The 21,793-nt window shown below is 54.3% G+C and overlaps 1 protein-coding gene across 1 annotated transcript in view; it reads right to left on the bottom strand.

Annotated features, from left to right (window-relative positions):
* Positions 1-18,188: 18,188 nt before the first annotated feature.
* The window catches only part of Sec14l1 (SEC14 like lipid binding 1), a 37,182-nt gene continuing 33,577 nt past the window's right edge, over positions 18,189-21,793 (bottom strand). The window contains exons 14-17 of the mRNA XM_042702662.1: positions 21,416-21,667; positions 20,116-20,294; positions 19,804-19,905; positions 18,189-18,429 (exon numbers count right to left, since the gene is read on the bottom strand). Of these exons, the coding sequence (XP_042558596.1) occupies positions 18,414-18,429; positions 19,804-19,905; positions 20,116-20,294; positions 21,416-21,667 (549 nt within the window). The 3' untranslated portion in view covers positions 18,189-18,413. The remainder of the gene's footprint in view (positions 18,430-19,803; positions 19,906-20,115; positions 20,295-21,415; positions 21,668-21,793) is intronic.

The following is a 21,793-nucleotide window of genomic DNA, read 5'->3' as shown; positions in this document are numbered from 1 at the left end:
AGCACCCTACTCCCGGCCCGGCCCCTGAGCTGCGGCCTCCATTAGCTGCCCACATCTGAAGTCCTAGGTCTAACAGGAACAGTCTGGGCACAGAATGTCTGCAGGGACTGGCAGGTTGTCAAAGAAAGCAGGATGAGGCAGTCACCAACAGGGGGACACAGCTTTAGCAGTGGACAGGGCCAGCTTCACTCCAGGATAACCTCAGAACCCCCAAGGGGTTCTGCAAGATGGCTGCAAGACACTCAGGCTCCAAAGTCCAACCTGTGTCTAAGCAGACCTGCTTCAGACCTCATGTGTACTCCTGAGCCATAGGTGAAAGAGAGTGAGCAGCAACCAGAGAAAGCAGATGAATCAGAGGCTGGCACTCCAAAAGTCACTGGCCCGGTCTCTCCCACAGTCAGGGCCAGAAGAACTAAAAGGGGTGTCTTAGCTGGCTTTGTGTTGTTTAACAACATATAAGGAGTTAGGTAACAAGCACTTGGATAGAGTGCTAAGGACTAAACCACAGCAGAAGACATGGCATTAATCCCTTCTGATGACAGTGCCTCATGATCAGGCCAGCTCTGTGTAATGGTTCTACAAGACCCCTTGGAGGACATTCCCAGCCCTACTCGAACCACAGCATGGTGTCATTCAGTGACAGAAGGGTCGCAATAGATGGATCCTTGTTGGAGGCAGGGAAAGTCATGTAGGGAATGAAGAGGTAACTGAGTATGGACAGCCATGAAGTGACATAAAAGAATTACTGTGATTGTTGCTTTGTATGTCCCTCCCCCACAGTATAACCCATGCTTTCACTGTATTTGATGTCGGTATAATTTGTGGGGGGAAGGGGAAAAACAAATCGTTTAAATAGGGATACAGGTGGACCCACTGCAACAATGAGATGTACAAGTTGTTATGTTGAAAACGAACTTTACAAATTTGGTGGGGGGGGGGGAAGCGGGGAAGATTGGGTGGGGGGGCAGGGGGAGGATGGGAAGAGATGGGAAGGGGAAACAAAGGAGGAGGCTACAATGCTTGATAAGAAATGTACTCATTATCTTGCCCATGTAATTATAACCCCTCTGTACAGTATTTTCACAATAAAAAAAAAGAAATACATTTTTTTAAAATTAAAAAAAAATAATTACTGTGAGCTTTGTCCGCTGCTGTGGTGACATGGGTAAATTAAGGACATGGCACTTTAAAAAACCAACAACAAAAACAGCATGCTGGATGCTGGCGGCTCACACCTGTAATCCTAGTTACTCAGGAGGCTGAGATCTGAGAGTGGAAGGTCAAAGTCAGCCCACGCAGGAAAGTCTATGAGACTCTTATCCCCAATTTCCCCCAAAAGCCTTAAGTGGAGCTTTGGTTCAAAAGGTAGAGTGCTAGCCTTGTGCAAAAGCAGCTCATGGACAGTGGCAACACCCTGAGTTCAAGTCCCAGGACCAGCAGACCCCAACCCCCCCCACCAAAAAAAAAAGCCTGAAAAATACTTAAGGAGAAATGTCACAGCAACAGACATCTACCTTAAAATAACTTAGGAAAGAAAACAATCCAGGTGAAGCAACTATGTCAGAACATCAGCAACTGTCCCCACAGCTGACAGATCCGCTCTCGTGCTGCTCGCTGGACTCTTCCGTAGGGTTGGAGTTTGAACTAACAGCGTTTGCTGCCCTTTAATGCAATCATGCACTCATCCCAGAGGGGAGGCGCGCGTGGGGCCGCCCACCCGTGTGCAGTCGGGGCGTAGCTGCCTCTGCCTCTCCTGAGGGCACGGAGGGGCCTGAACCTCACCCTGCGGGAGGACGAAGCGCTTGGTCGCTCCAGCTCCTCCACGGGGATCTGAGATGGCATACACAGGGGCTCAGGCCTCCAAGCAGCCCAGAAGATTCTGGAGCTTGGGGGAAGGCCCCAGAAGCCTCCACGAACGTGGGTTTGCAAGTGCACACACGAGGCGCCTATCCTGAAAATGGAAGTCCAGCTCAGCTCAGACCACGAAGCCCCCGGGGCCGCCCCTGCCCCAGGAGGACGAGCGGGTTTCCCGGGGCGCAGGCCGAGCCAGGCCCCGGTTCCGCTCGCGTACCACCGCGCCGCGCTCCTTACCGGCTGAGGGCCGCGGCCCAGGTCGCAGTGCCCCTGCAGACTGCCCGGAGCGGCTCCATTTTGTTCTGGTCAGCTGCTTCTGATCCCAGCAGAGGCCCGGCCCACCCCATGGCCTCCAGCGACGCAGCAAGCCCTGGCCGCCACGTTTGTCCAGTCAGGCTGACGGTGCCTGATTGGACTAAGGGCTGATCACATGACTGGGGCAGAGCCAATCAGACTCCGTCTCCAGTTGCTTAGCAAGCCCTGGCAGCCACTCCCAGACTAACGGCTTCTGATTGGACCAGGGGTGGTCATGTGACTGGAGCAGAGCCAATCCGATTCCCAAGCCCAGGAAAGCGTGGTTAAGTGGAGAACGTTCTGGAAGTCCTGCTTGATCTCGGGGCCACTGCTCACCTCACCACGTGGGTGGGGCGGAGAAGCCAGGGACTGCGAAGGGACAGGAGAGGTGCTTTAAGGGACAGGCCTGTGGGGCGTGGCGCGCCTCTCCGGGCGGGGGAGTCGCTGGCGGCCCACTCGGCACCGATGAGAAGCTGCCCGAGCCCGGGCCCACGCCTGGCACCGCAGCGACTCGGGAGCCCGCGACCCGAGGATCGTGTCCAAAGCCAGCCTGGGCAGCTGTGGCCCAAGTGGTATGGCGCCAGCAGTGTCATCCCAGCTTCCCAGAAGGTTGAGATCTGAGGACCGCAGTTCAAAGCCAGCCCAGGCAGGAAAGTCCGCGAGACTCCTCTCCAATCAACCACCAGAAAACTGGAAGTGGCGCCGTGGCTCAAGTGGTAGAGCGCTCGCCTTGGGCTGAAGGGCTGAGAGATAGCACCCAGGCCCAGAGTTCAAGCCCCAGGACTAATAAAAAAAGTAAGACTGGATGTGTGGCTGAAATGGTAGAGTGCTTGCCTACCAAGTGGGAGGCCCTGAGTCTGAAACCCCAGGACCAGCACAAAAAGAAAAAACAAATCTGGGTAATTTCTTAACTGTAAAATTTTAAATGTGAATCCGTTTTGTATATTCAGGGATAAATAGTTTACAGTAATTATTTTACTTGGTCAGTGTAATGGTTTGAATTCAAGGCTTTGTGTTTGCTAGGAGAGCAGTCTACCCCTTGAGCCATAGCTCTACTTCGGGCTTTTTGATGTTCATTGTTAGGAGCCAGGCGCTGGTGGCTCACACCTGTAATCCTAGCTACTCAGGAGGGTGAGATCTGAGGATCACTGTTCAAAGCCAGCCCAGGCAGGAAAGCCTGTAAGATTCTTATCTCCAATGAACCACCAGAAAACCAGAAGTAGTGTTGTGGCTCGAATGGTAGAGTGCTAGCCTTGAGCTGAAGAGCTGAGGGATAGTGCCCAGGCCCAGAGTTCAAGCTCTGTGACCGACAAAAAGAAAAAAAAAAGAAAATGCCAAATAACTTAGAAAGGCCCTGATCTCAAGACCCAGTACTTGGCAGAAAGGAAGGAAGGAAGGAAGGAAGGAAGGAAGGAAGGAAGGAAGGAAAGAGGGTGGGGAGGGAGGGGCTGGGAAGGGGCCTTAGTGGTAGAGTGCTTGCCTAGTATGCATGAAGCCCTGGGTTCCATTCCTCAGTACCACATACACAGAAAAAGCCGGACGTGGAGCTGTAGCTCAAGTGGTAGAGCACTAGCTTTGAGCACCTAGAGGCTCAAGGACAGTGCCCAGGCCCTGAGTTCAAGCTCCAGGACTGGCAAAAAAAAGAAAGAGGGGGGGGGGAGGGACAGGCAGACCCAGCACATTTTTTTTTACTGTTAGTATATGCATATGCGTTTATTATTGCAACTACCATCAGTGCCATAGCTTCAAACAACCCACATTCATTGCTTCTATTTCTAGAGGGTTCTCTGAGAGGACCCTGGCTTTTCTAGCACGCTGTGGCTGGCTGCAACCACCTTGGTCCACCCATGCCTGGAACACAGAACCCATCACACCACTGACTGCACCCTTGCGAGGGAAACAGGGCTTCTCAACTGTCACTGGCATTTGTGCCAGGTCCTTCTTTGGCACAGACGTCTCTACCTGCTGGACACCATTGGAATAGCACCCTACCCCCACAGCCTACACACACATAGAATTGTGACCACCAACTGCCTCCAGGGAATTCTGACGGGCATGAAGTGTGTTTGGGGCAGAATCCGTAGGAGCACAGAAGAGAAGAGAGGAAAGGGCCATGACTGGGGCCACAAGTCTAGCCACTGGTGAGTCTAGGTACTCCATACCACCAGGTCCTGAGCAATCAGGGTAGGGCCAGGCCTGTGGCTGCCCAGTTGTGAGGATGGCCAGGTTCAGGCGCTCCAAACTGAAGCTGGGCTCTGGGGAGCCTCCAGGGGCTTCTTGTGCTGGGCTCTCCCATCCAGCAGCCTGTCCAGGACACAAGGCTGCTTGTGCCCAGCTCTCCCTTGATGACCATGGCGGCTGCGCTGTTGTCTTTTCCACCTGATCCCTTCTGCTAAGACACAGCAGGCCTCTCATTGGCTGTGGGAAGCTGAGGCCATGGCCACAGGTTACACACCTGAATCCCAGCTCCAGCGAGGCCTGGGCGGGAAGAGAGGATTTCGAGTTTGAGGCTAGTCTGTGTGACACAGTGAGACCCTATCTTGAAAATAAAAGAAACCAGGAGCAGGTGGCTCATGCTTGTAATTATACTACTCAGGAGCTGAGATCTAAGGATTGAGGTTCAAAGCCAGCCCAGGTAGGAAAATCTGCAAACCTCATCTCTAATTAACCAGCAAAAAGCCAGAAGTGGAGGTGTAGCTGAAGTGGTAGAGCACCAGCCTTGAGTGAAAAAGCTAAGGGACAGCACTCAACTCCTGAATGCAAGTCCCAATGTCAGAAAAAAGAAAAGACACAGGGAAAAGGGAGAGACAGAAATGAAAGAAAAGCTGAAACGGCAGCTAGCTGGGTAGGAGCCCCTCCTGAGGACCCCTGGATCCAGCCGGTGGTTCCAGGCACAGCCAAAAACTGTGGTAATTACTTCCAGGAAGAGTCACAGAAAGGGCCCCCAGTCAGCCTGGGCTCGCCATCGTCGTCATCATCATCATCATCACCACCATCATCACTTTTGTCTTCCTCATCACAGCACCTAACACTCGTGCAATACTTCCCGCGTGTGCACCAGGCTCAGGGCTGAGTGCTCTCTGCCAGCGAGTGAACGTGACCCTTGTGCAGACCTAAAGAGGGGTGAGCAGGTCCCCAGCATCGTGCAGTTCTTCATTGGGCAGAGCTGAGGACAGGAGTGTTTGGCCCAGCAGCGGCCTCAGGGGAGACAACCGCGCTGGGCCCCATGCTTTTGCCATGTTCAGCAGAACTCACAGCAATCTGCAGTCAAAAGACAGCCCTGGGCCCTGACCCTCAAGAGGGTCCTGAGAGGCGCTGGGAGGGGAGAAGAACTCCATCTGCTTGGCCAGATGCATCCCTATGGAGGCAGGAGGAAGGGCTGAAAATAGCAGCAGTGTGCTGCCCATTTGCATGTAATTTCCCTCTGATTTGCATATTCAGTGCCAGATCCACTAACTATAGAATTATAAAATCAAATGCATGAACAGATTCGTGTACCCTTCTAGCTAGTACTGACACATTCAATCCTTAAGGTTCTTTAGGAACCACAGCTCATGCATTCATGTGCCTGTGCGCACACGTGCACACACAGTTCTCTCTGGAACTCCTGAAGAAATGTGTTCATGCTTTAAGAAAATTCCCTACTGTGTGTCACTTTCCTTATCAAACAAAATTGGGAAGTCATCACGAGAGAAATCTGGTATTATGAAAGGATTGATTACTGGAGGTTCTTCTCAACACGTGTGTGTGTGTGTGTGTGTGTGTGTGTGTGTGTGTGTGTGTGTGTGTGTGTGTGTGTGTGTGTGTGTGTGTGTGTGTGTGTACTGGTCCTGGGACTTGAACTCACAGCCCAAGTGATTACCCTGAGCTTTTATACCCAAGGCTGGCACTTGAGTCACAACTCACTTCTGGCTAATTGGGAGACGAGTCTCACAGACTGGTTTCAAACCAGAGTCTTCAGATCTCAGCCTCGGAGTAGCTAAGGTTACAGGTGTGAGCCCTGGCACCTAGCTCAGAAAGCAATATTCTTTAAAAAAAAATAATTTTATTGCTGGGTGCTGGTGGCTCAAGCCTGTAATCCTAGCTACTCAGGAGGCTGAGATCTGAAGATTGCAGTTCAAAGCCGGCCCAGGCAGGAAAAGCTGTGAGACTTATCTCCAATAAACCCACCAGAAAACCAGAAGTGGTGCTGTGGCTGAAGTGGTAGAGCACTTGCCTTGAGCTGAAGAGCTGAGGGGCAGCGCCCAGGCCCAGAGTTCAGGCCCCACAATTGACAAAAAAAAAAAATTAATTGTAAGGGTGATGACAAAAGGGTTTACAGTTACATAAGTAAGGTGATGAGTACATCATTTCTTGTTAAACATTGTTACCTCTTGTTTTCTCCCACTTTGCCTCCAGAAATATTATACCCCCCCCCCCCCCCACCACAAGGCTTGTATTCAGGGCCTGAGTGTTATTCCTGAGGTTTTTTTCACTCAAGGCTAGCATTCTACCTCTTTGAGTCACAGCATCACTTTCCAGTTTCCTGGTGGTTAACAGAAGATAAAGAGCCTCAGGGCTGCCCAGGCTGGCTTTGAACCGTGATCCTCAGATCCCAGCCTGCTGGGTAGCTAAGATTACAGGTGTGAGTTACTAGTGACGTTCTTTTAATAAAACCCTGCCTGCCTCTTTCAAGTCTGAAGTGGGCATCACACCTGGAAATGCTCACCCCAAACCGCCTTGGCCAAAACCACGGGAGAGGCTATCAGCAGAGCAGTCCCATTTTTCTCTAGGTTGCATTTTCTCTCCAGCTTTCTCTTGTGATTTTCCAAACCACCAGAGGTCCTGAGAGGCAGCTGAAGTGTTTAAAAATGAGACAATAAAAATAAATCGCTTATGTGCAGAAGTCACCCAGTAGTTCTCTGAAGTCCCAGCTCAGCTGACTAAATGCTGACACAGAGCCGCTGATGGCAGGACCCACCAGGCACCAGCAGCCTTGATGTGCAGACTTCAAGAACAAACACCACATCACCCCAGGGCACAAGAAACACTGCCCCCTGGTGATGGGTAGACGCCTGAGCTCCCTGGCCCGAGTGTAGGAGTCATCCCTGTGATACTAATTGACCTCAAGCCGCCCAGCTGGCCCCCTCCTCTCGGGAATCTGCTGGCATCCACTTTCCTAAATCCTTCCTACCTGGAACCCAGCGTCTGTTTCTACCCATTCCTCGGGGGTGTGGGGGAGGCTGGCCGCCAGCTTTGTCATACATTCGCAATCTCTGGATCCAGAGAACCACTTAGGATTAATTACGCCCTACCGCCCTCATGGGACACTCAGCAACGGATGCACCAGAATTTCATCATAAGAAGATAAAACCACGGGCGTGCCAGGAGGAAGCGGAGGAGAATTTAACTTGGAGCTGTCTTTTCTAACAAGACGTAAAACCCAGGCGCTATTAAGTGGGAGAAAAAAGAAAAAGCAGTAGTTTTGTCTTGTAAAGATGAAAAACATCTGTGGGTGGCCAAGGGTGGTGATGGGAAGCAGACATGGCAACTTCAGCCCATCTAGAGCTCAAGATAGAGGCTGGTATGCTGGTCAAGAACCAGGACTGGCAGGGCCTGGCTCCCATCCTCAGCCGCTCACCTCTGACCTCTTCCCTGCAGAGGTCAGGATAAGCTCTGGGAGGGTGACATCTCCCAGGCAGAACACAGTCCCAAGAGATTCTCTTCTGTCTCAGGCTAAAGCCATGTGAGTCAGGCTGCCATTCAGAGCGCAGCTTCTGCACCAGGGACTCACTGGTCCACCCTGAGCCTTGAACCTCCTAGCCTCCTCTGATCACTGAGATGGGAAATAAGAAATGGAGTGTTACCAGGCGCTGGTGGTTCACGCCTGTAATCCTAACTCCGGAGACGTGGAAGATGGTGGTTTGAGGTCAGTCCAGGTAGAAAATCCCACGAGGGTCCATCTTCAAAATAACCAGCAAAAGGCCATGCTGGAAGTGGGGGCATCAAGTGGCGGAGCGCCAGCAGAACAAGCGCAGGGCTCTGAGTTCAAACGCCAGCACAACTTTAAAAAAGAAGAAGAAAGAAATGAAATGGAGGCGGTGTTTGTCCAAGCTAGAATTTGCATTTGTGTTCATACAGAAGTGAAAAAACACAACCTACAATCTGTAGCTTGTCTGTCTGAGAGCACGGAGGTCTGTGGAAGCACAAGAGGCTTGGGAAACACAATATAACCAGGCCTCTGCCTCCCCCGCTCTTCCAGCCATGGAGAGCACTTTCGGAAAAGAATCGCACCTGCTCTGAACACACACAAGGACGTGGTTCTGGTCCTGATTCCCTCTAAGTACAGCAGAGCAACTACATGAAGTGACATTTGCCTTGTAGCTGCCTAAAGCTAGCTGGGAGGTTTGGGAACTGGCAGGGTTCAGAAGCAGCGCCCCTCCCAGGATCTCAGGGCTCAGGAAGGCCCAGCTGAAGTGTTAGGAGGAAGTGAACGAGGAGAGGTGACAGGTGGTGCTTTGGGTGCTTTGGGTACTCACTCCGTATGAGTTCCTGGTCCCAGCTGGAAGGCGCTGACTCCCGGGGCCGCTCAGTGGCGAGTTCTCGCTGCGTGGCCAGTCGGGAGGCAGGCCCGCTGAGGGTGGCCGGCTGCCCTGGGGCGGCACTTCCTCTCGCTGCTTCGTGGCTGCAGGTGAGCTGCCAGCGGTCACACGTGCTGCTGCCAGGACGTCCTGTTCCCGCTCAGGCCCCCAGCCCCCGGCCTGCGGAATATAACCAAAGACACCTTTCTCTCCTTGCTTTGCTCTTCTCCTTTAATCACAGCACAAACACAGGCATTTCTATGATATCTTTATTTTTTTTTTTTTGTCGGTCATGGGACTTGAACTCTGGGCCTGGGCGCTGTTCCTCAGCTCTTCAGCTCAAGGCGAGTGCTCTACCACTTGAGCTACAGCGCCACTTCTGGTTTTCTGGTGGTTTATTGGAGATAGGAGTCTCACAGTCTCTCCTGCCCGGGCTGGCTTTGAACCGTGATCCTCAGATCTCAGCCTCCTGAGTAGCTAGGATTACAGGCGTGAGCCACCAGCGCCCGGCTCTATGATATCTTTATATGCGCAGATACAAGACACATATCTGGCAAAGGATTAGGCCCTGAGTCCACCACCCCCCCCCCCCCACACACACACACACTCCTAAACTGCAAAAAGTAAAGAAATCCCTCGCTGCCAGGGACTCTCCGCCACAGACCTGTCTGGCCCGGGCTCATAAAACCCCCGACCTCCCTGCCACCTTGCTGCCTGGCTAGTGGCTCATCTGTGTGTTGAGGGGACCTCATCAACACTGCAGCCCTTTCACCCATCCAACCTGCAGCCCACTGGCAGAGGACATGGCTCCTCTGCTCCCACTTGGGCATGGCCGGGCTGGGCCACCGTGGAGACCCATGTCGCCCTGCCTGGGGTCCCGGTGACCCAGCATGGAAGGCAAGGAATCATTTCTAGCCAAGAGCCCAGTTGGCCTCTTCTGGTTCTCTTCTTACCCTTCCCCACGGCGTCCACCGCAGCGGCTGGCACTGCCGGATGGTTTCACACTGCCGGGGTGTGGCTGTGGGTCCATCGCCACACCCCAGTGCCAAAGCAGACACTCAGCAAAACGCAGTGGGGAGGAGTCTTCTGCGCGAGCAGTCCAGTGTGAACAGTGAGCCAACAAGGCCCGCCTGCCTCTCATTCACCGGCCCACACTCTCACTCTGAGCAAACAGCAACTGTGTCTGCTCTTCTCAACTAACAAACAAAGAGGCAGGATCCTGCCTGGCTGTGGCATCCTAAGGCCACCTGGGCACAGCAGACAAGGCGCGGCGAAGGGCCTGCCACACATCCTGGCAGGGCTAACCTGGGGCCTCCGCGTCTTTTCACCTGCTCCGCTCCCGCCAGCCTGCCTCCCCGCACTCCGGGGAGGGCCTGACACACACGCCAGCGTCACACGTCACGCGGCTGTGGGAAAGCGCGTGCACGCGCATGCGGGGCCCAGAGGAATGGGAAGAAACACATGCTGCCATCCCACGAGGTCACCTGGGAAAAGCTTCCTGGGTTCTTTCTGCACAGGGCACCGGATGGGCAAAGGTAGCCTGGTCGCCGCCATGTTGGCCATCAGTGATCACCAAACCTAAGTCCTTTTGTCAATAATGACGCACCTCCAGGCAAGAGATGAGCTCAGACTCCACCCGGAGGCCGGGCCTCCAGAGGCAGCACGGGAGAGGCCACTTCCTGTGTCAGTGAGCTCCTCTTACCTGAGGCCTCGAACCTGGGAATAACCAGAGCACTCGGGATCCAGCGGGCACCCTGGAGGGCTGATGGGACTGCAGTGTCCTGGTGCCTAGCACGGCAGGGGCGGGGGCAGTGGCCCTGGGACACCCTTGGCTCAGGCTGGCAGGCAGAGCTGCGAGGGACAGGCACCCCTCATAGCCCTGCCCCCCAGGACTCCCTGACCAGTGCTCCCCTCCCAGTCCTGATCCTCCCAGGGCTGGTCTGTGGATGGAGGCAGAGTCTCAGACAAGATGGAGCAGGTGTGGAACGGGGACTCTGTGGACACCTCTCGGGACCGCCTCTGCCAGCCCCAACTCCAGGGCACAGGCTAGCAGCCCACAGCACCCCAGCCGCCAGTCCCTTCCAGCCTCACCCATAGTGAGTCTACCCATAGCAAACCTTCCAGAAGCAGACTTCCAGCTCCTCTGACGCTCAGACTAGGCTGAGGTGGCCGCTCCCTGCAGGAAGCAGTGGGTCTGCGGCTTCCGGGAAGGCAGAGTCCTCAGCCCCACGCGGCCTCGGCCTCCTCTCCCTCTCCTTGCTTACAGCTAGCCCGCGCTCTGGGGCCGACCCTTCCTCCGCAGGGAAGCCCAGGAACTGAGCCTGCAGCACCCCACTGTGTGAAGAGCCCTGGGGTCCATCCTTCCTCCAGATTCTGGGCGGTGGGCGGGCGGGGGCACCGCTGGCAGGTCCCGGCCCGTCCCTCTGTGAGGGCAGGGGGGAGTGCTGCACCTTTCTTTCCTTGCCTTCTCAGGGATCCTTTTCAGTCTCTCCGTCCCTCCCTCCCTTCCTTCCTTCCTTCCTTCCTTCCTTCCTTCCTTCCTTCCTTCCTTCCTTCCTTCCTTCCTTCCTTCCTCCCTCCCCCCTCCCTCCCTCCCTCCCTTCCTTCCTTCTTCCCTCCCTTCCTCCCTTCCTTCCTTCTTCCCTCCCTTCCTCCCTTCCTTTCTGTGATGGTACTGGGAATTGAACCAGGGACTCATGTTTGCTAGGCAGGCACTCTACTACTTGAGTCATACCTCCAGCTGCTTTTTTTTTTGCTAGTCCTGGGGGCTTAAACTCAGGGCCTGGACACTGTTCCTAAGCATCTCTGTGCTCAAAGCTAGCGCTCTACCACATGAGCCACAGCAACCACTGCTGGCTTCTTCTGTGTATGTGGTGCTGAGGAATCGAACCCAGGGCTCCATGCCTGCTAGGCAAGCACTCTACCACAAAGCCACCTTCCCAGCCTGCCTCCAGCCTTGTTTAAGGTCTGCTCTTGGCTGTGTGCCCGGGCTAGTTTCAGCTGTGGTTCTACTTGTGTTTCCCTGTTGTTGCTGGGAGTGAGAGCTATGTGTCACTGTGCCCAGCCCTGGTGCGTCCCCTGTAGCTGGAATGTCAGGAGGGTGCTATGGTACCAGCCATTGAGTGAGCCTCCCTAACTTGTATATAGGCTGGCCTTGAACTGTGATTCCCCCAAATAGCTAGACTAGCTATGATCCAACTATGATCCTCTCAAAGAGCTGGACTGTGGGCTTGTGTCACCATGCCTGGCCTGTTTTAGTTTTTTTTTTAAGACAGAAGAAAACAAAATGAGTCCCACGCATAGCCTGGAACTTGGCACTGGCACTCATAAACATGCTTGCTACATGGCTGTGGGTGTAGGGACCCCGGAACACAGCCCCCCCATCCCCCCCGGGCACATCACCAATCGTCTGCCAGGCCTAGGCCCTGCGTGTTGCTCATTTAGACTCCATGGGGATTTCTGGTAGTTTTCTTTCTCTTCCTGTGCCAGGCTGCCTTGAAGCCCCGCTGGGCCGAGTCACGAGAACAGACATCTCAGCTTGGTGAGCTGTGCCCTCCACAGAGGTTGGTAAGAGCTGCATACGGGGGGCTGACCTGGGGAAGGGGAGAGAGGAGGAGCCAGAAGGACTGGCCGCAGCTCGCCCTGGCCCGCCCCCTCCCTCTGCACCGGAACTTCAAATCTGGCACTCACCCCAGGTGGCGTGCCCGCTTCCTTCCGGGCACTCGGGGACTGGCAGGCTGTCTGGTGGCGTTTCAGCGCCACACTCTCTCGTCACCTCTCGTCCTTTCCTGGAGAGGGAAGGAAGCAGAAGAAAGCTATATCTGGCCCTTAACTTCTCCCTCAGGCCTTGCCTGCCATGGGTAATGCATCTCCTTTCCCGGGGCACCCCCTGGAAGGCGTATGGCAGCGGGGGGCACCCCCGGGCTCTCTCCTGCTAAGCCACAAGGCCGGGCGCAGCTCCTGTGGCTGATGGGGAGCTGTGCTGAGCCTCCATTTGAAAAGCCCTGGGGACACAACGCCCTGACAGCGGAACACGGCCCTGGGCCTCCATGCCGGGGGTCCCGCCTGACAGCTGCCAAGTCAGCCTTGGCCCTTCCTGTGCCCTGATGACAAGTGGAGGCTGGGGGGTCCTGTGGCTGCAGCCCAGTGCCTGCTAGCCAGCTCCTGGTGCGTACCCACGCCCCGAGGGCGCCCCTGCCCCAGGCTGAAGACGTAGGCATGGCACTTCCCAGGCTCTCGGGGCACTGGCACAGCCAGTTTGCTTTGTTCCCCACCTGGGTAAGGCCAAGGATGGGGAAGAGGCATAGATGCAAACACAACCCAGGCTGAGTACTGGCGGCTCACACCTTCACCTAGCTACTCAGGAGGCTGAGATCTGAGGATCAAGGTTCAAAGCCAGCCTAGGCAGTAAAAGCTAGTCTCTTATCTCTAGTTAACCACCAGAAAGCTCGAAGTGGGGCTGTGGTTCAAAGTGGTAGAGTGCTAGCCTTGAGCAAAAAGCTCAGGGACAGCACCTTCACCTTGATTTCAAGCCCCATGACCAACCAACCACCACCACCAACAAAAACCCGCCATCCATACCCCAACACACCACAACATGCTGAGGACAGGGTCTCAGATGAAGTAGGTTGGTTTTTGGAAAAGTCAAAGGTTTTGCAAGTACATGATTTTGGAGCGCGCGCACACACACACACACACACACAGCCATCCTTTGCTTTGGAGTTCAGCTGAAATGTTTTATAATGTGATATGGTCATGCAAACACCAGTGTAACTTACATGCATGCACATGTACACACACACACACACACACACACACACACACACAAACTTGGACAAAAGAGGTCAGTCCAGACAGAGGTTGGTCCCTCCATGTGGCCTTTCGATGCTGGTTCTGATGGTGAAACATGACCATCATGTTACAGCAAATGCTTCTACCTTTAAGGTTCAGTAAATACATAAACTGGCAACATACTCTTTTACTACGTGATCGCCTATTGCACTGCAGGAGCCACAGACTCTCAGGCCACCCCGTGGGCAGTGCTGTATGCCCACCTCAGCGGGCACGGGCGTGAGATGCTCTGTATTGAGGTGGTTAAGATAGATACTACAGATGGTGAAAGCAGCTCCTCTCTGCTGCCAGAGATGGGACCGAGGGCCATTACGATCCTATGGGCCCACATCCACATGTGGTTCATGACTGACAGACATGGAGGGAAAGGGGGAGGGTTGGGGAGAGGGAGGGAGGCCAGGAGAGAGGGAGATAGCGGCCTTATTGTGAGGAATTGGCTCGTGCAGAGGCTGACAAGTCCCAAGTTCTGCAGTAGGTCTGCTGGAGACCCAGGAGAGCTAGCAGGCTTCAGGCCAAAGGTTCAAGGCCCCAGACAGGACAAATGCAGCATTCTGGTTTGAAGGCGACACAGGCAGGGGATTCCTCTTTCTCTAGGAAAGGTCTCTTTGTTGTATGAATGGAGGCCCCCACACCAGGGAGGGCCCTGCGTTACTCCATCTGCTGATTTAAGGGTTGAACTCATCCAGAAGCATCTTTGGAAGCACTGGATGTGAGAGCTGAGATTCCCGATAAGAATCAACTTACAGAGAGGAAGACGTCCTTTGGTTCAACCTTGGGAGTTCCAGCCTATAATGAGGGTCCCTGCTGCCACTGGCCTGTGGTCATAGAGACGAAGAATACAAATCTACCCCTTGACAGCTGGGCAGCAGCAGAGAAGAGGCGGCCACCATGAACCCCCTTAATCCCTCAGGCTCCCAATGACCTAAAGACCTCCCGCTAGCCCTACTCCCACTAGCACAACCCTGGGGCCAAGCCTTTAGCTCCTGGGCCTTCAAGAGTTCATTCAGACCCAAACTGCCACACAGTGTTTGAACAAATATCTGGGAACAACGCTGTGGCTGTCACGTGGACACATCAAATCCAAGCCCTGCTCAGCTGACCTGGGTAGGCATGAGGGCTGGAACATTCTCCCCACAGCTCTACTCCAAGCCCAGTGCTGAAGAAACAAGGACCTTGCCATCCTCTAGCACCAAGAGCCTTGGCCTGGTGTCAGGAGGCGTGAGCCAGCACTGGGGCGAAGGCCTCCTGGCCAGGACCACCTCTCACAGCTCTGTCAGGCTGACCTTTGGTTCTGGCCTTGCTGTAGCATTAGGAGACCACTGGTCACAGGTGCCTCTCAAAGGTCAGAGGTAGAGCCGGGCAGCCAGGCTGGGTAACTTTGTAGTCTGAACTAAACACACCCTTGGTGGAAACTGGAGACTCTGGGAAGGAAGCTGGGGTCAGGACGGGCCTTCTGTCCCCTGCAGTCACTGGCTGGTCCTCACGCCAGCCTCTGCCCCACTCTGCTCCCCATCCCCCATCTCTGACTTGACATGGACACACAGTGGCTGGTACACAAACGTGGTGATAGCTCCTGTTCCTCTGTCTCTGTCAAACTGCCCTTGGGTGACTGGTTGTGGAGCCCAAAGGCTCAAGATGGGGTGGGTTAGGGTACAGGACTTCTGGGTGGGGTCAGGCAGTCCCGGAAGGGCGGGCCAATTCCCTCCTGGGAATGAGATGAGCACAGGGATGGCCCAGAGCCTGGCTGCATCTCCACCCTGCGCTCTGCCACAGCCCCCGGGGGCACTCACCAGCAGCTCCTGCAGGCCAGCCCTGCCCAAGGCACCTGCGTTTGGGGTTTGGAGGGAAGAAAACCTGCATTTCCAGATAAAGAGCAGGCATTACCGTCCTTTAAGGCATTTAAATCCTTAACTAAACATACACAAACCCCCTGAACAATCACAAACCTTTTTATTGTAACGTAAAGATATAGAAAACTGGGAGCTGGTGGTTCATGCCTGTTTTCCTACCCAGGAGGTTGAGATCTGAGAATCACAGTTCAAAGCCGGCCTGGGTGGGAAAGTTTGTGAGACTTTTTTCTCCAATGAATCACCAGAACGCTTCCTTGTTTTAAAGCTGGTTTTATTGCCCAAATGTGCAACTCCTAAGTTCAGTCTTGTCCATTTGTGTTTTTTGGGGGTGGTGCTGGGGTTGCTTCCAGGCAAGCCCTCTACCACTTGGGCCATGCCAGGACCTCCCTAATTAAATGTGGAGGCAGAGACCTCCACAGCTCATGGCTTCAAAGTTAGTCTTCCAAATCAAAGTTGAGATGGGGGGGGGGGAGAATGTGGTTCAGTCAGTAGAATGCCAGCCAATGAGTGAAAGTGTCAGGTACTGAGTTCAAGTCCTGGTCTCAAACCTAAAATAAAAAGTTGAGATCAGGTTGCTCCTGGTTAACCTCCTCCTGGCTGTGTCCACACAGGACAGGCGGGGGGGGGGGGGGGGGGGGAGGGGGGAGGAGGGAAGGCTAGAATTTGATTATCTCAGATGTGCTTTTTTTATCACATTACCATAGCAACATTCTCAGGACAACAAGGTGAATGCTGCCTAGTAGTTACTGATGCTCCCATCCGTTCCCCATGGTGCAGAGCAGCATGGGACATGACCATGCCTGGCTGTGTGTCCCCTTCCATTTCTGGTCTTCGTCCTCCAGGCCTGGGTGTCCCAGTGGGTATCTCTCAGTGCATCTCCATCTGCCATCACTTGCCCGATCATGGCACAATGAAAACCTCACCAGTGTCCTTTCCTGCCTTGAAGAAATCTTTTTTGGTCGGTCATGGGGCTTGAACTCTGGGCCTGGGCGCTGTCTCTCAGCTCTTCAGCTCAAGGTGAGTGCTCTACCACCTGAGCCACAGCACCACTTCCGGTTTTCTGGTACACTATTGGAGATTTGAGTCTCACAGCCTTTCCTGCCAGGGCTGGTTTTGAACCATGATCCTCAGAACTCAGCCTCCTGAGTAGCTAGGATTACAGGTGTGAGCCACTGTCAACTGGCTAAATCTTAATTACTTCAACTTCATCTGGTCTGAGCCCAATCCTCCTAAGTCTCACTGTTTCTCTGTCGATGACCCAAGGGTTTTTGTTTTTTCCTTCATTTTTATTTATTCTGGTCCTAGGGCTTGAACTCAAGGCTTTATACACGTGCCTGGCTTTTTGCTCAAGACTGGCACTCTATTATTTAAGCCACAGCTGTACTTCTGGGATTTTGCTGGTTATTTGAGGGTAAGTCTCTCCGATTTGTCTGTCTGGGCTGCCTTTGAATTGGGATCCTCAGATTCAGCCTTGCAAGTAGCTAGGATTACGGGTATGAGCCACTGGCCCCAGGATCCATGGATTTTCTTTCATAAAAACATCCAGCACATTCACTGAGCTGTTTCCCGATTGCGTGGTCCTTGCTCACGTTCACCACCTTCTGTTGTCACTTTTTTCATCTCAATCCCTGAAGTGACTTTCTGGTTCATTTCTAATTTTTGAGTCTCAGCTCATTTGTTTTCTTCCTTCTCACTTAGTGCTTTTCCTAAACATGAAATCCAACAGCTCATCCTTCTTTCCTGTTTGTTTCATGTCCTTTAGCTCATGTTTAAAATCCCATGTTTAATGTAGGGCTGTTTGCCAGACATCCTTTCACTTCAGGGGCCTTGTCTCTCAGCTTCTTGTAGATTAACTTGGATCTTTTCTGACCCTCGGATGGATGTAATTATTCCCAATACAAGGTCTAGGCAGCCTAGGCTGGCCTCCACTCAGGATCGGCCCCAGCCTCAGCATCCCCGGTGCTGGGAATACAGGCGTGTGCCACCTCACTCTGCCTTTCAATCTATTTCGAAACCTTCCAATGAAGCAGGCTCAAGAATGAGTCTCTAACTTCCTGAGGTCCTTCTGTAGTCGAGCTTAACCCAGCTCATTCATTACTTCTGGTGCAGCCCCGTACCCCAGCTGCGCTCACCCCTGCTCCCTGGCCCCAGTCCATTTTGGAGGATGGTAATCAGATGCCAGCCCTGGGCAAACAGGGAGAGCCTAGCGGAAGAGTAACTATGGTCTGCCCTGGGCAGCACAGAGAGCTGGAGTCTGGGTGAGGTCCTTCCTCCCTCTTGCAGCCGCTGAGAGGGGCCTGGGTAGAAATGGAATCACCAGGCTCCACAGGTTTTGTTTTCCAAGACGCTAGATGAAATGGATGCCCTGGTTATTACAGAGTGCCAGGCGTGTGGAAGGACATTGTTCTCAAAAGCCTGCGCCTCTCCTCTATCCTCTCAAGGGAGATGTGGACCAAGAAGGAAAAGACACCACTTTCTTAAACAGTCACATTTATTATTGTAACAATAAAAAAATCTTTTAAAGACTATCCGCATTGTATTACCAAGAGTGAGGTAATATGTTTACAAAACATTTACAGAATTTGATATGCAAACAATGAGCTGAGGGAGGAAGTGAGTGAAGACTCTGGTCGTGAGGGAGAAGCCCAGAATCATTAGTACTGAGAAGGGGCGGCGCGCAGGCTAGGTGACATCCCAGCAGGCCGCGCAGGCTAGGTGACATCCCAGCAGGCCATGGGCCCCTCCTGGGAGGACGGCAGCCAGGGTGGCCGGAGGGGGGGGGGGGGGGCGGGCAGCACTCGGGAGAACCCTGGAGGCCATAAATAGCAGTCAAGTGCTTTCAACTCTCAGACGGGCCCAGCTCTTTGGGACTAGAACAGTGCCACTTCGGAATCAACTTAAAAAGGACAGATCTTCAGTCTGGGGGTGGGGACATGGCTGCAATTCACATAGTTCTAGAAACATCTCTGGGCACATGTGGAGTGGAGCATTTTCTTGGAAGTTGTCAGCAAAATCGCCATCTGAGACACAGAGAAAGACAGAGAGAAACAGAGAAAGAGAGAGAAAGAGAGAGAGAGAGAGCAGGGGCCACCTTCAGGTCCTGAGAACTGGGAGTCAGAAGCCCTGACTGGAAGCAGCGGTGAGATGTTAAGTACCCTCAGTACTTTCTGGAAACAAGGCCTTGTGCCTGTGGGGTTCGCCCCTCAAAGGAAATGCAGTCAGACCAGGCAGGCAGGCAGGCAGGCAGGCAGGCAGGCAGGGGGGCCCCCACCAGGTGAGGGCTGCTCAGCTTCTCCCGGTGGGACACAGTGCCTCCACACTTCCCATGCCCATGCCCGGGCCCGCGTGCGCGCGCGCACACACACACACACACATGGGACTTGCCACACACCTCTACGAGTCCCTACCACACACAAAACCACACATGGCATGCTTTTATCATAGAGAGCAGTTATGGGCAACTCCTAGGTGGGTTTGCAGATACTCTGCTTTTCCCCTAAAATGAGGGTGTACCGAGCAGCAGTCTTTGCGGCTGCCTCCGCGGAGACTTCATTTCTACTGCTCCCCTCCCAGCACCCCACGGCTACAGGCACCCCCCTTCCCCACACACACGTCCACCACGTCCGCTGACCAAGACCAGGGCTGGCGCGAGGCTCCAGGCTGCTGGCTGGCAGACCTGCAAGTGCGACACGCCAGTTCCACGGGGCCCGCAGGGAGCCGAGCGCAGCGAGCAAGAGCCAGGGCGTGTGCATAGCTGTCTGTGGGCGGGAGGAAACCTCAGGAGAGGAGGGACCAAGTCCCCACCCCAGCCCAGGACAGACAGGCCTGCTCTGACAACTATCAGAAGACTTGGAAAGGAGGAAGGAGGAAGTAATGTTTAATGATGGCGGCGTTTCCCGGAGTGGTGACGTCCCGAGCCCCTCCGGAACCACCAGCGCCCCCTAAGAACGGGGAGAGTGCTCCCTGAGGGCTGCGGTGGAGCTGCCTGCGGGGGGCGGGGCGGGGTAGCCACACCGCTCCTCCTTGAGCGCTCAGGAAGTCACCCACTAGTGGACAAGGTGCAGCTGGTTGAAAAATTTTTTGCATCAACATCTGAGACAAAGTGAACCTAACTGGTTTAGAAACTACTTTTCTTCCAAGAGAGCCCTTGTGCTCTGTGTTGATTTTGTGCGCGCTGCATACAAAATCTATGGCTATCGAGTTAGTCGGGGTGAGATGAAAACCACCTGTGGAGACAGTTGGGTCAGTAACTACGTTTACATCAGGAGCACTACGGCTATCTAGAGGGGGAGGAGTGTGCACAAGGTGGCCAGGGAGGAGCGCGGCTGGCGGGCGGGCGGTGGCGGAGGCGCGGCTGTCCCCTCTGCGCACAGGCCCAGGCTTCGCAGCACTACCTGGAAATCATGGAGCTGGAGTGCGACTGGCTGGAGGAGGTGGTGGCGGCGCTCAGCTGGGAGAACCCGCTGTGGCTGGACTCCAGACTGGTCATTGAGCCTCTGCAGACGGCACAGGGAGGGGACGAGGTGTTGAGGCCCAGCCTGGAGCCTCCCACCTGCCCACACTGCCTCAGCAGCACCTCAGGACTTGGAGACTGGAGAGGTGAACCCGCCTCCCCCGGGCACTGCGCCCCGCAGAGTCACAGCCAGCGAAGGAGCTCCCCAAGTGCCCCCCACCACCTGAGGCCTGGAGTCACACCCCAGGCGCACCTGAAGTCCTCGGAGCCGATGACCTCCGTGTAGTACATGACTTTGCACTTGTGAGAGGAGACCTGCAGAGAGGCCAGCACGTCATCCACCCGGGGCAGGTTGGTGGCGGCGCAGGCCGGCGTGCCATGGAACCGCCACTGCAGGATGTAGAAGCCCGGCCACCTGGTCACATGGGAGCCCTGGAACAAGGAAGGCCGTAGAGCTGACAAAGGGCCACGTGGTGTCCCTGGGCGTAACATGGCAGTGACTTCTGACCATCTTGATGGGATTAAGGATGGCTCATTGTTGGTGAGACACTGACATCATGCCGTTTACTGAGGGTATGTCCTATGAAGGGCACGGGGACACCCCGGTATCTGTCACTCTTAAGAACCTTCAGCCTCAGCTGGGCACCCACCAGTGGCTCACACCTGTAATACTAGCTATTCTGGACACTAAGATCTGAGAGGATCACGGTTCAAAGCCAGTCCAAACAAACAAAGATAGAAGTGGAGCTGTGAATCAAGTGGGAGAGCACTAACCTTGCTCAAGAAAGCTCATGGACAGTGCCCAGCCCTGAGTTCAATCAAGCCCCAAGACTGGCACAAAAACAAAACAAAACCTTCAGCCTTATAAGCCACTCTCCCAGGGATAAAGGCCACGAGGTAGCAGGTGTGTGGCAGGAAGGGGCCGTTCAGGTCAGCAGGCCAGGTTCCACATTCTCCACCACACTGCTAGTCACCTCCTCTTAGAGCCCTGGCCAAAGGGATGTTGATCCTGTAGACAACTTTCCCCATAATTCTGGCTTCAAGACTGAGATGGCTTAAAACAGTCTCTAATTGTGAAGTGGGATGAAAACATTTCCTTTCTGTCTGCCTCTTGGACCACTAAAACAGCCAGACTTGTTCTGGAGAGCCCTAAGAGCAAAACTGCGTGTGTGCTGTGCAGGCCAGAGATGGCAGCCAGCCAGCCACCCATCCGCATCCGATGAGCAGGAGGCAGCACCGGAGTGGCGTGGTGCCCCGGTGCACCTTGACATAGTCAGCAGCTCCTCTGAGGACACATGGACACACAGCCGAGAGCCAGCCCTCCGCACGCCTGCAGCCCCCTCCTTCTGCTGACACAGTGCTCTGCTGAGGCTTCTGGGAAAACGCATGCACTTCAGGTGAGCTCTAGGCTCAGTCTCCAACCTTTCACTAGGTGCATCCTGGTCCCAGGCCTCTCGGTAGACTCCTTTTCCCCTAAGACTTTGATTGTAAGAAGCAGGCCTGTCTACACCCTGCACTGGCCGTAGTGCCCAGAATCCCAGGCGTGTAATTACCTGCACGCTTTCTCCTTCTTTGCAGATCAGAGGCGACTCCACCATGCTGTAGTCTCGGCCCAGTTGCCAGACTTTGTCTATGAGCTGCACGTTGTTCCCGCCTGGAGAAGTGATGCTGTGGGCCCCCAGGGAATCCTTTTTGGGAGGCTGTGGCGCCCTCTTGGAGTGATAGATATTAAAGACAATGTCCCCTTTGCATACGTCAAAATCCCAAGTGATCACTGAGGAGGCATCCACAATCTGAATGAGGATCTGGAAAAAGAGACCTTATCAGCCCACCAACCCGCACTCCGAAGCCCAGGCCAGTGCTAGACATTAACAAGCCCTGTTGGGGGGGTCTGTGGCCCACCCATGCGCTGCGAAGGGGGCGGGGTCATC

The sequence above is a fragment of the Dipodomys spectabilis genome, unplaced genomic scaffold (genome assembly GCF_019054845.1).
Source record: "Dipodomys spectabilis isolate Male_0828 unplaced genomic scaffold, ASM1905484v1 ptg000329l, whole genome shotgun sequence".
NCBI classification, from domain to species: domain Eukaryota; kingdom Metazoa; phylum Chordata; class Mammalia; order Rodentia; family Heteromyidae; genus Dipodomys; species Dipodomys spectabilis.
Note: the sequence above shows the minus strand (reverse complement) of the source record. Positions and strands in the feature narration are given on the sequence as shown.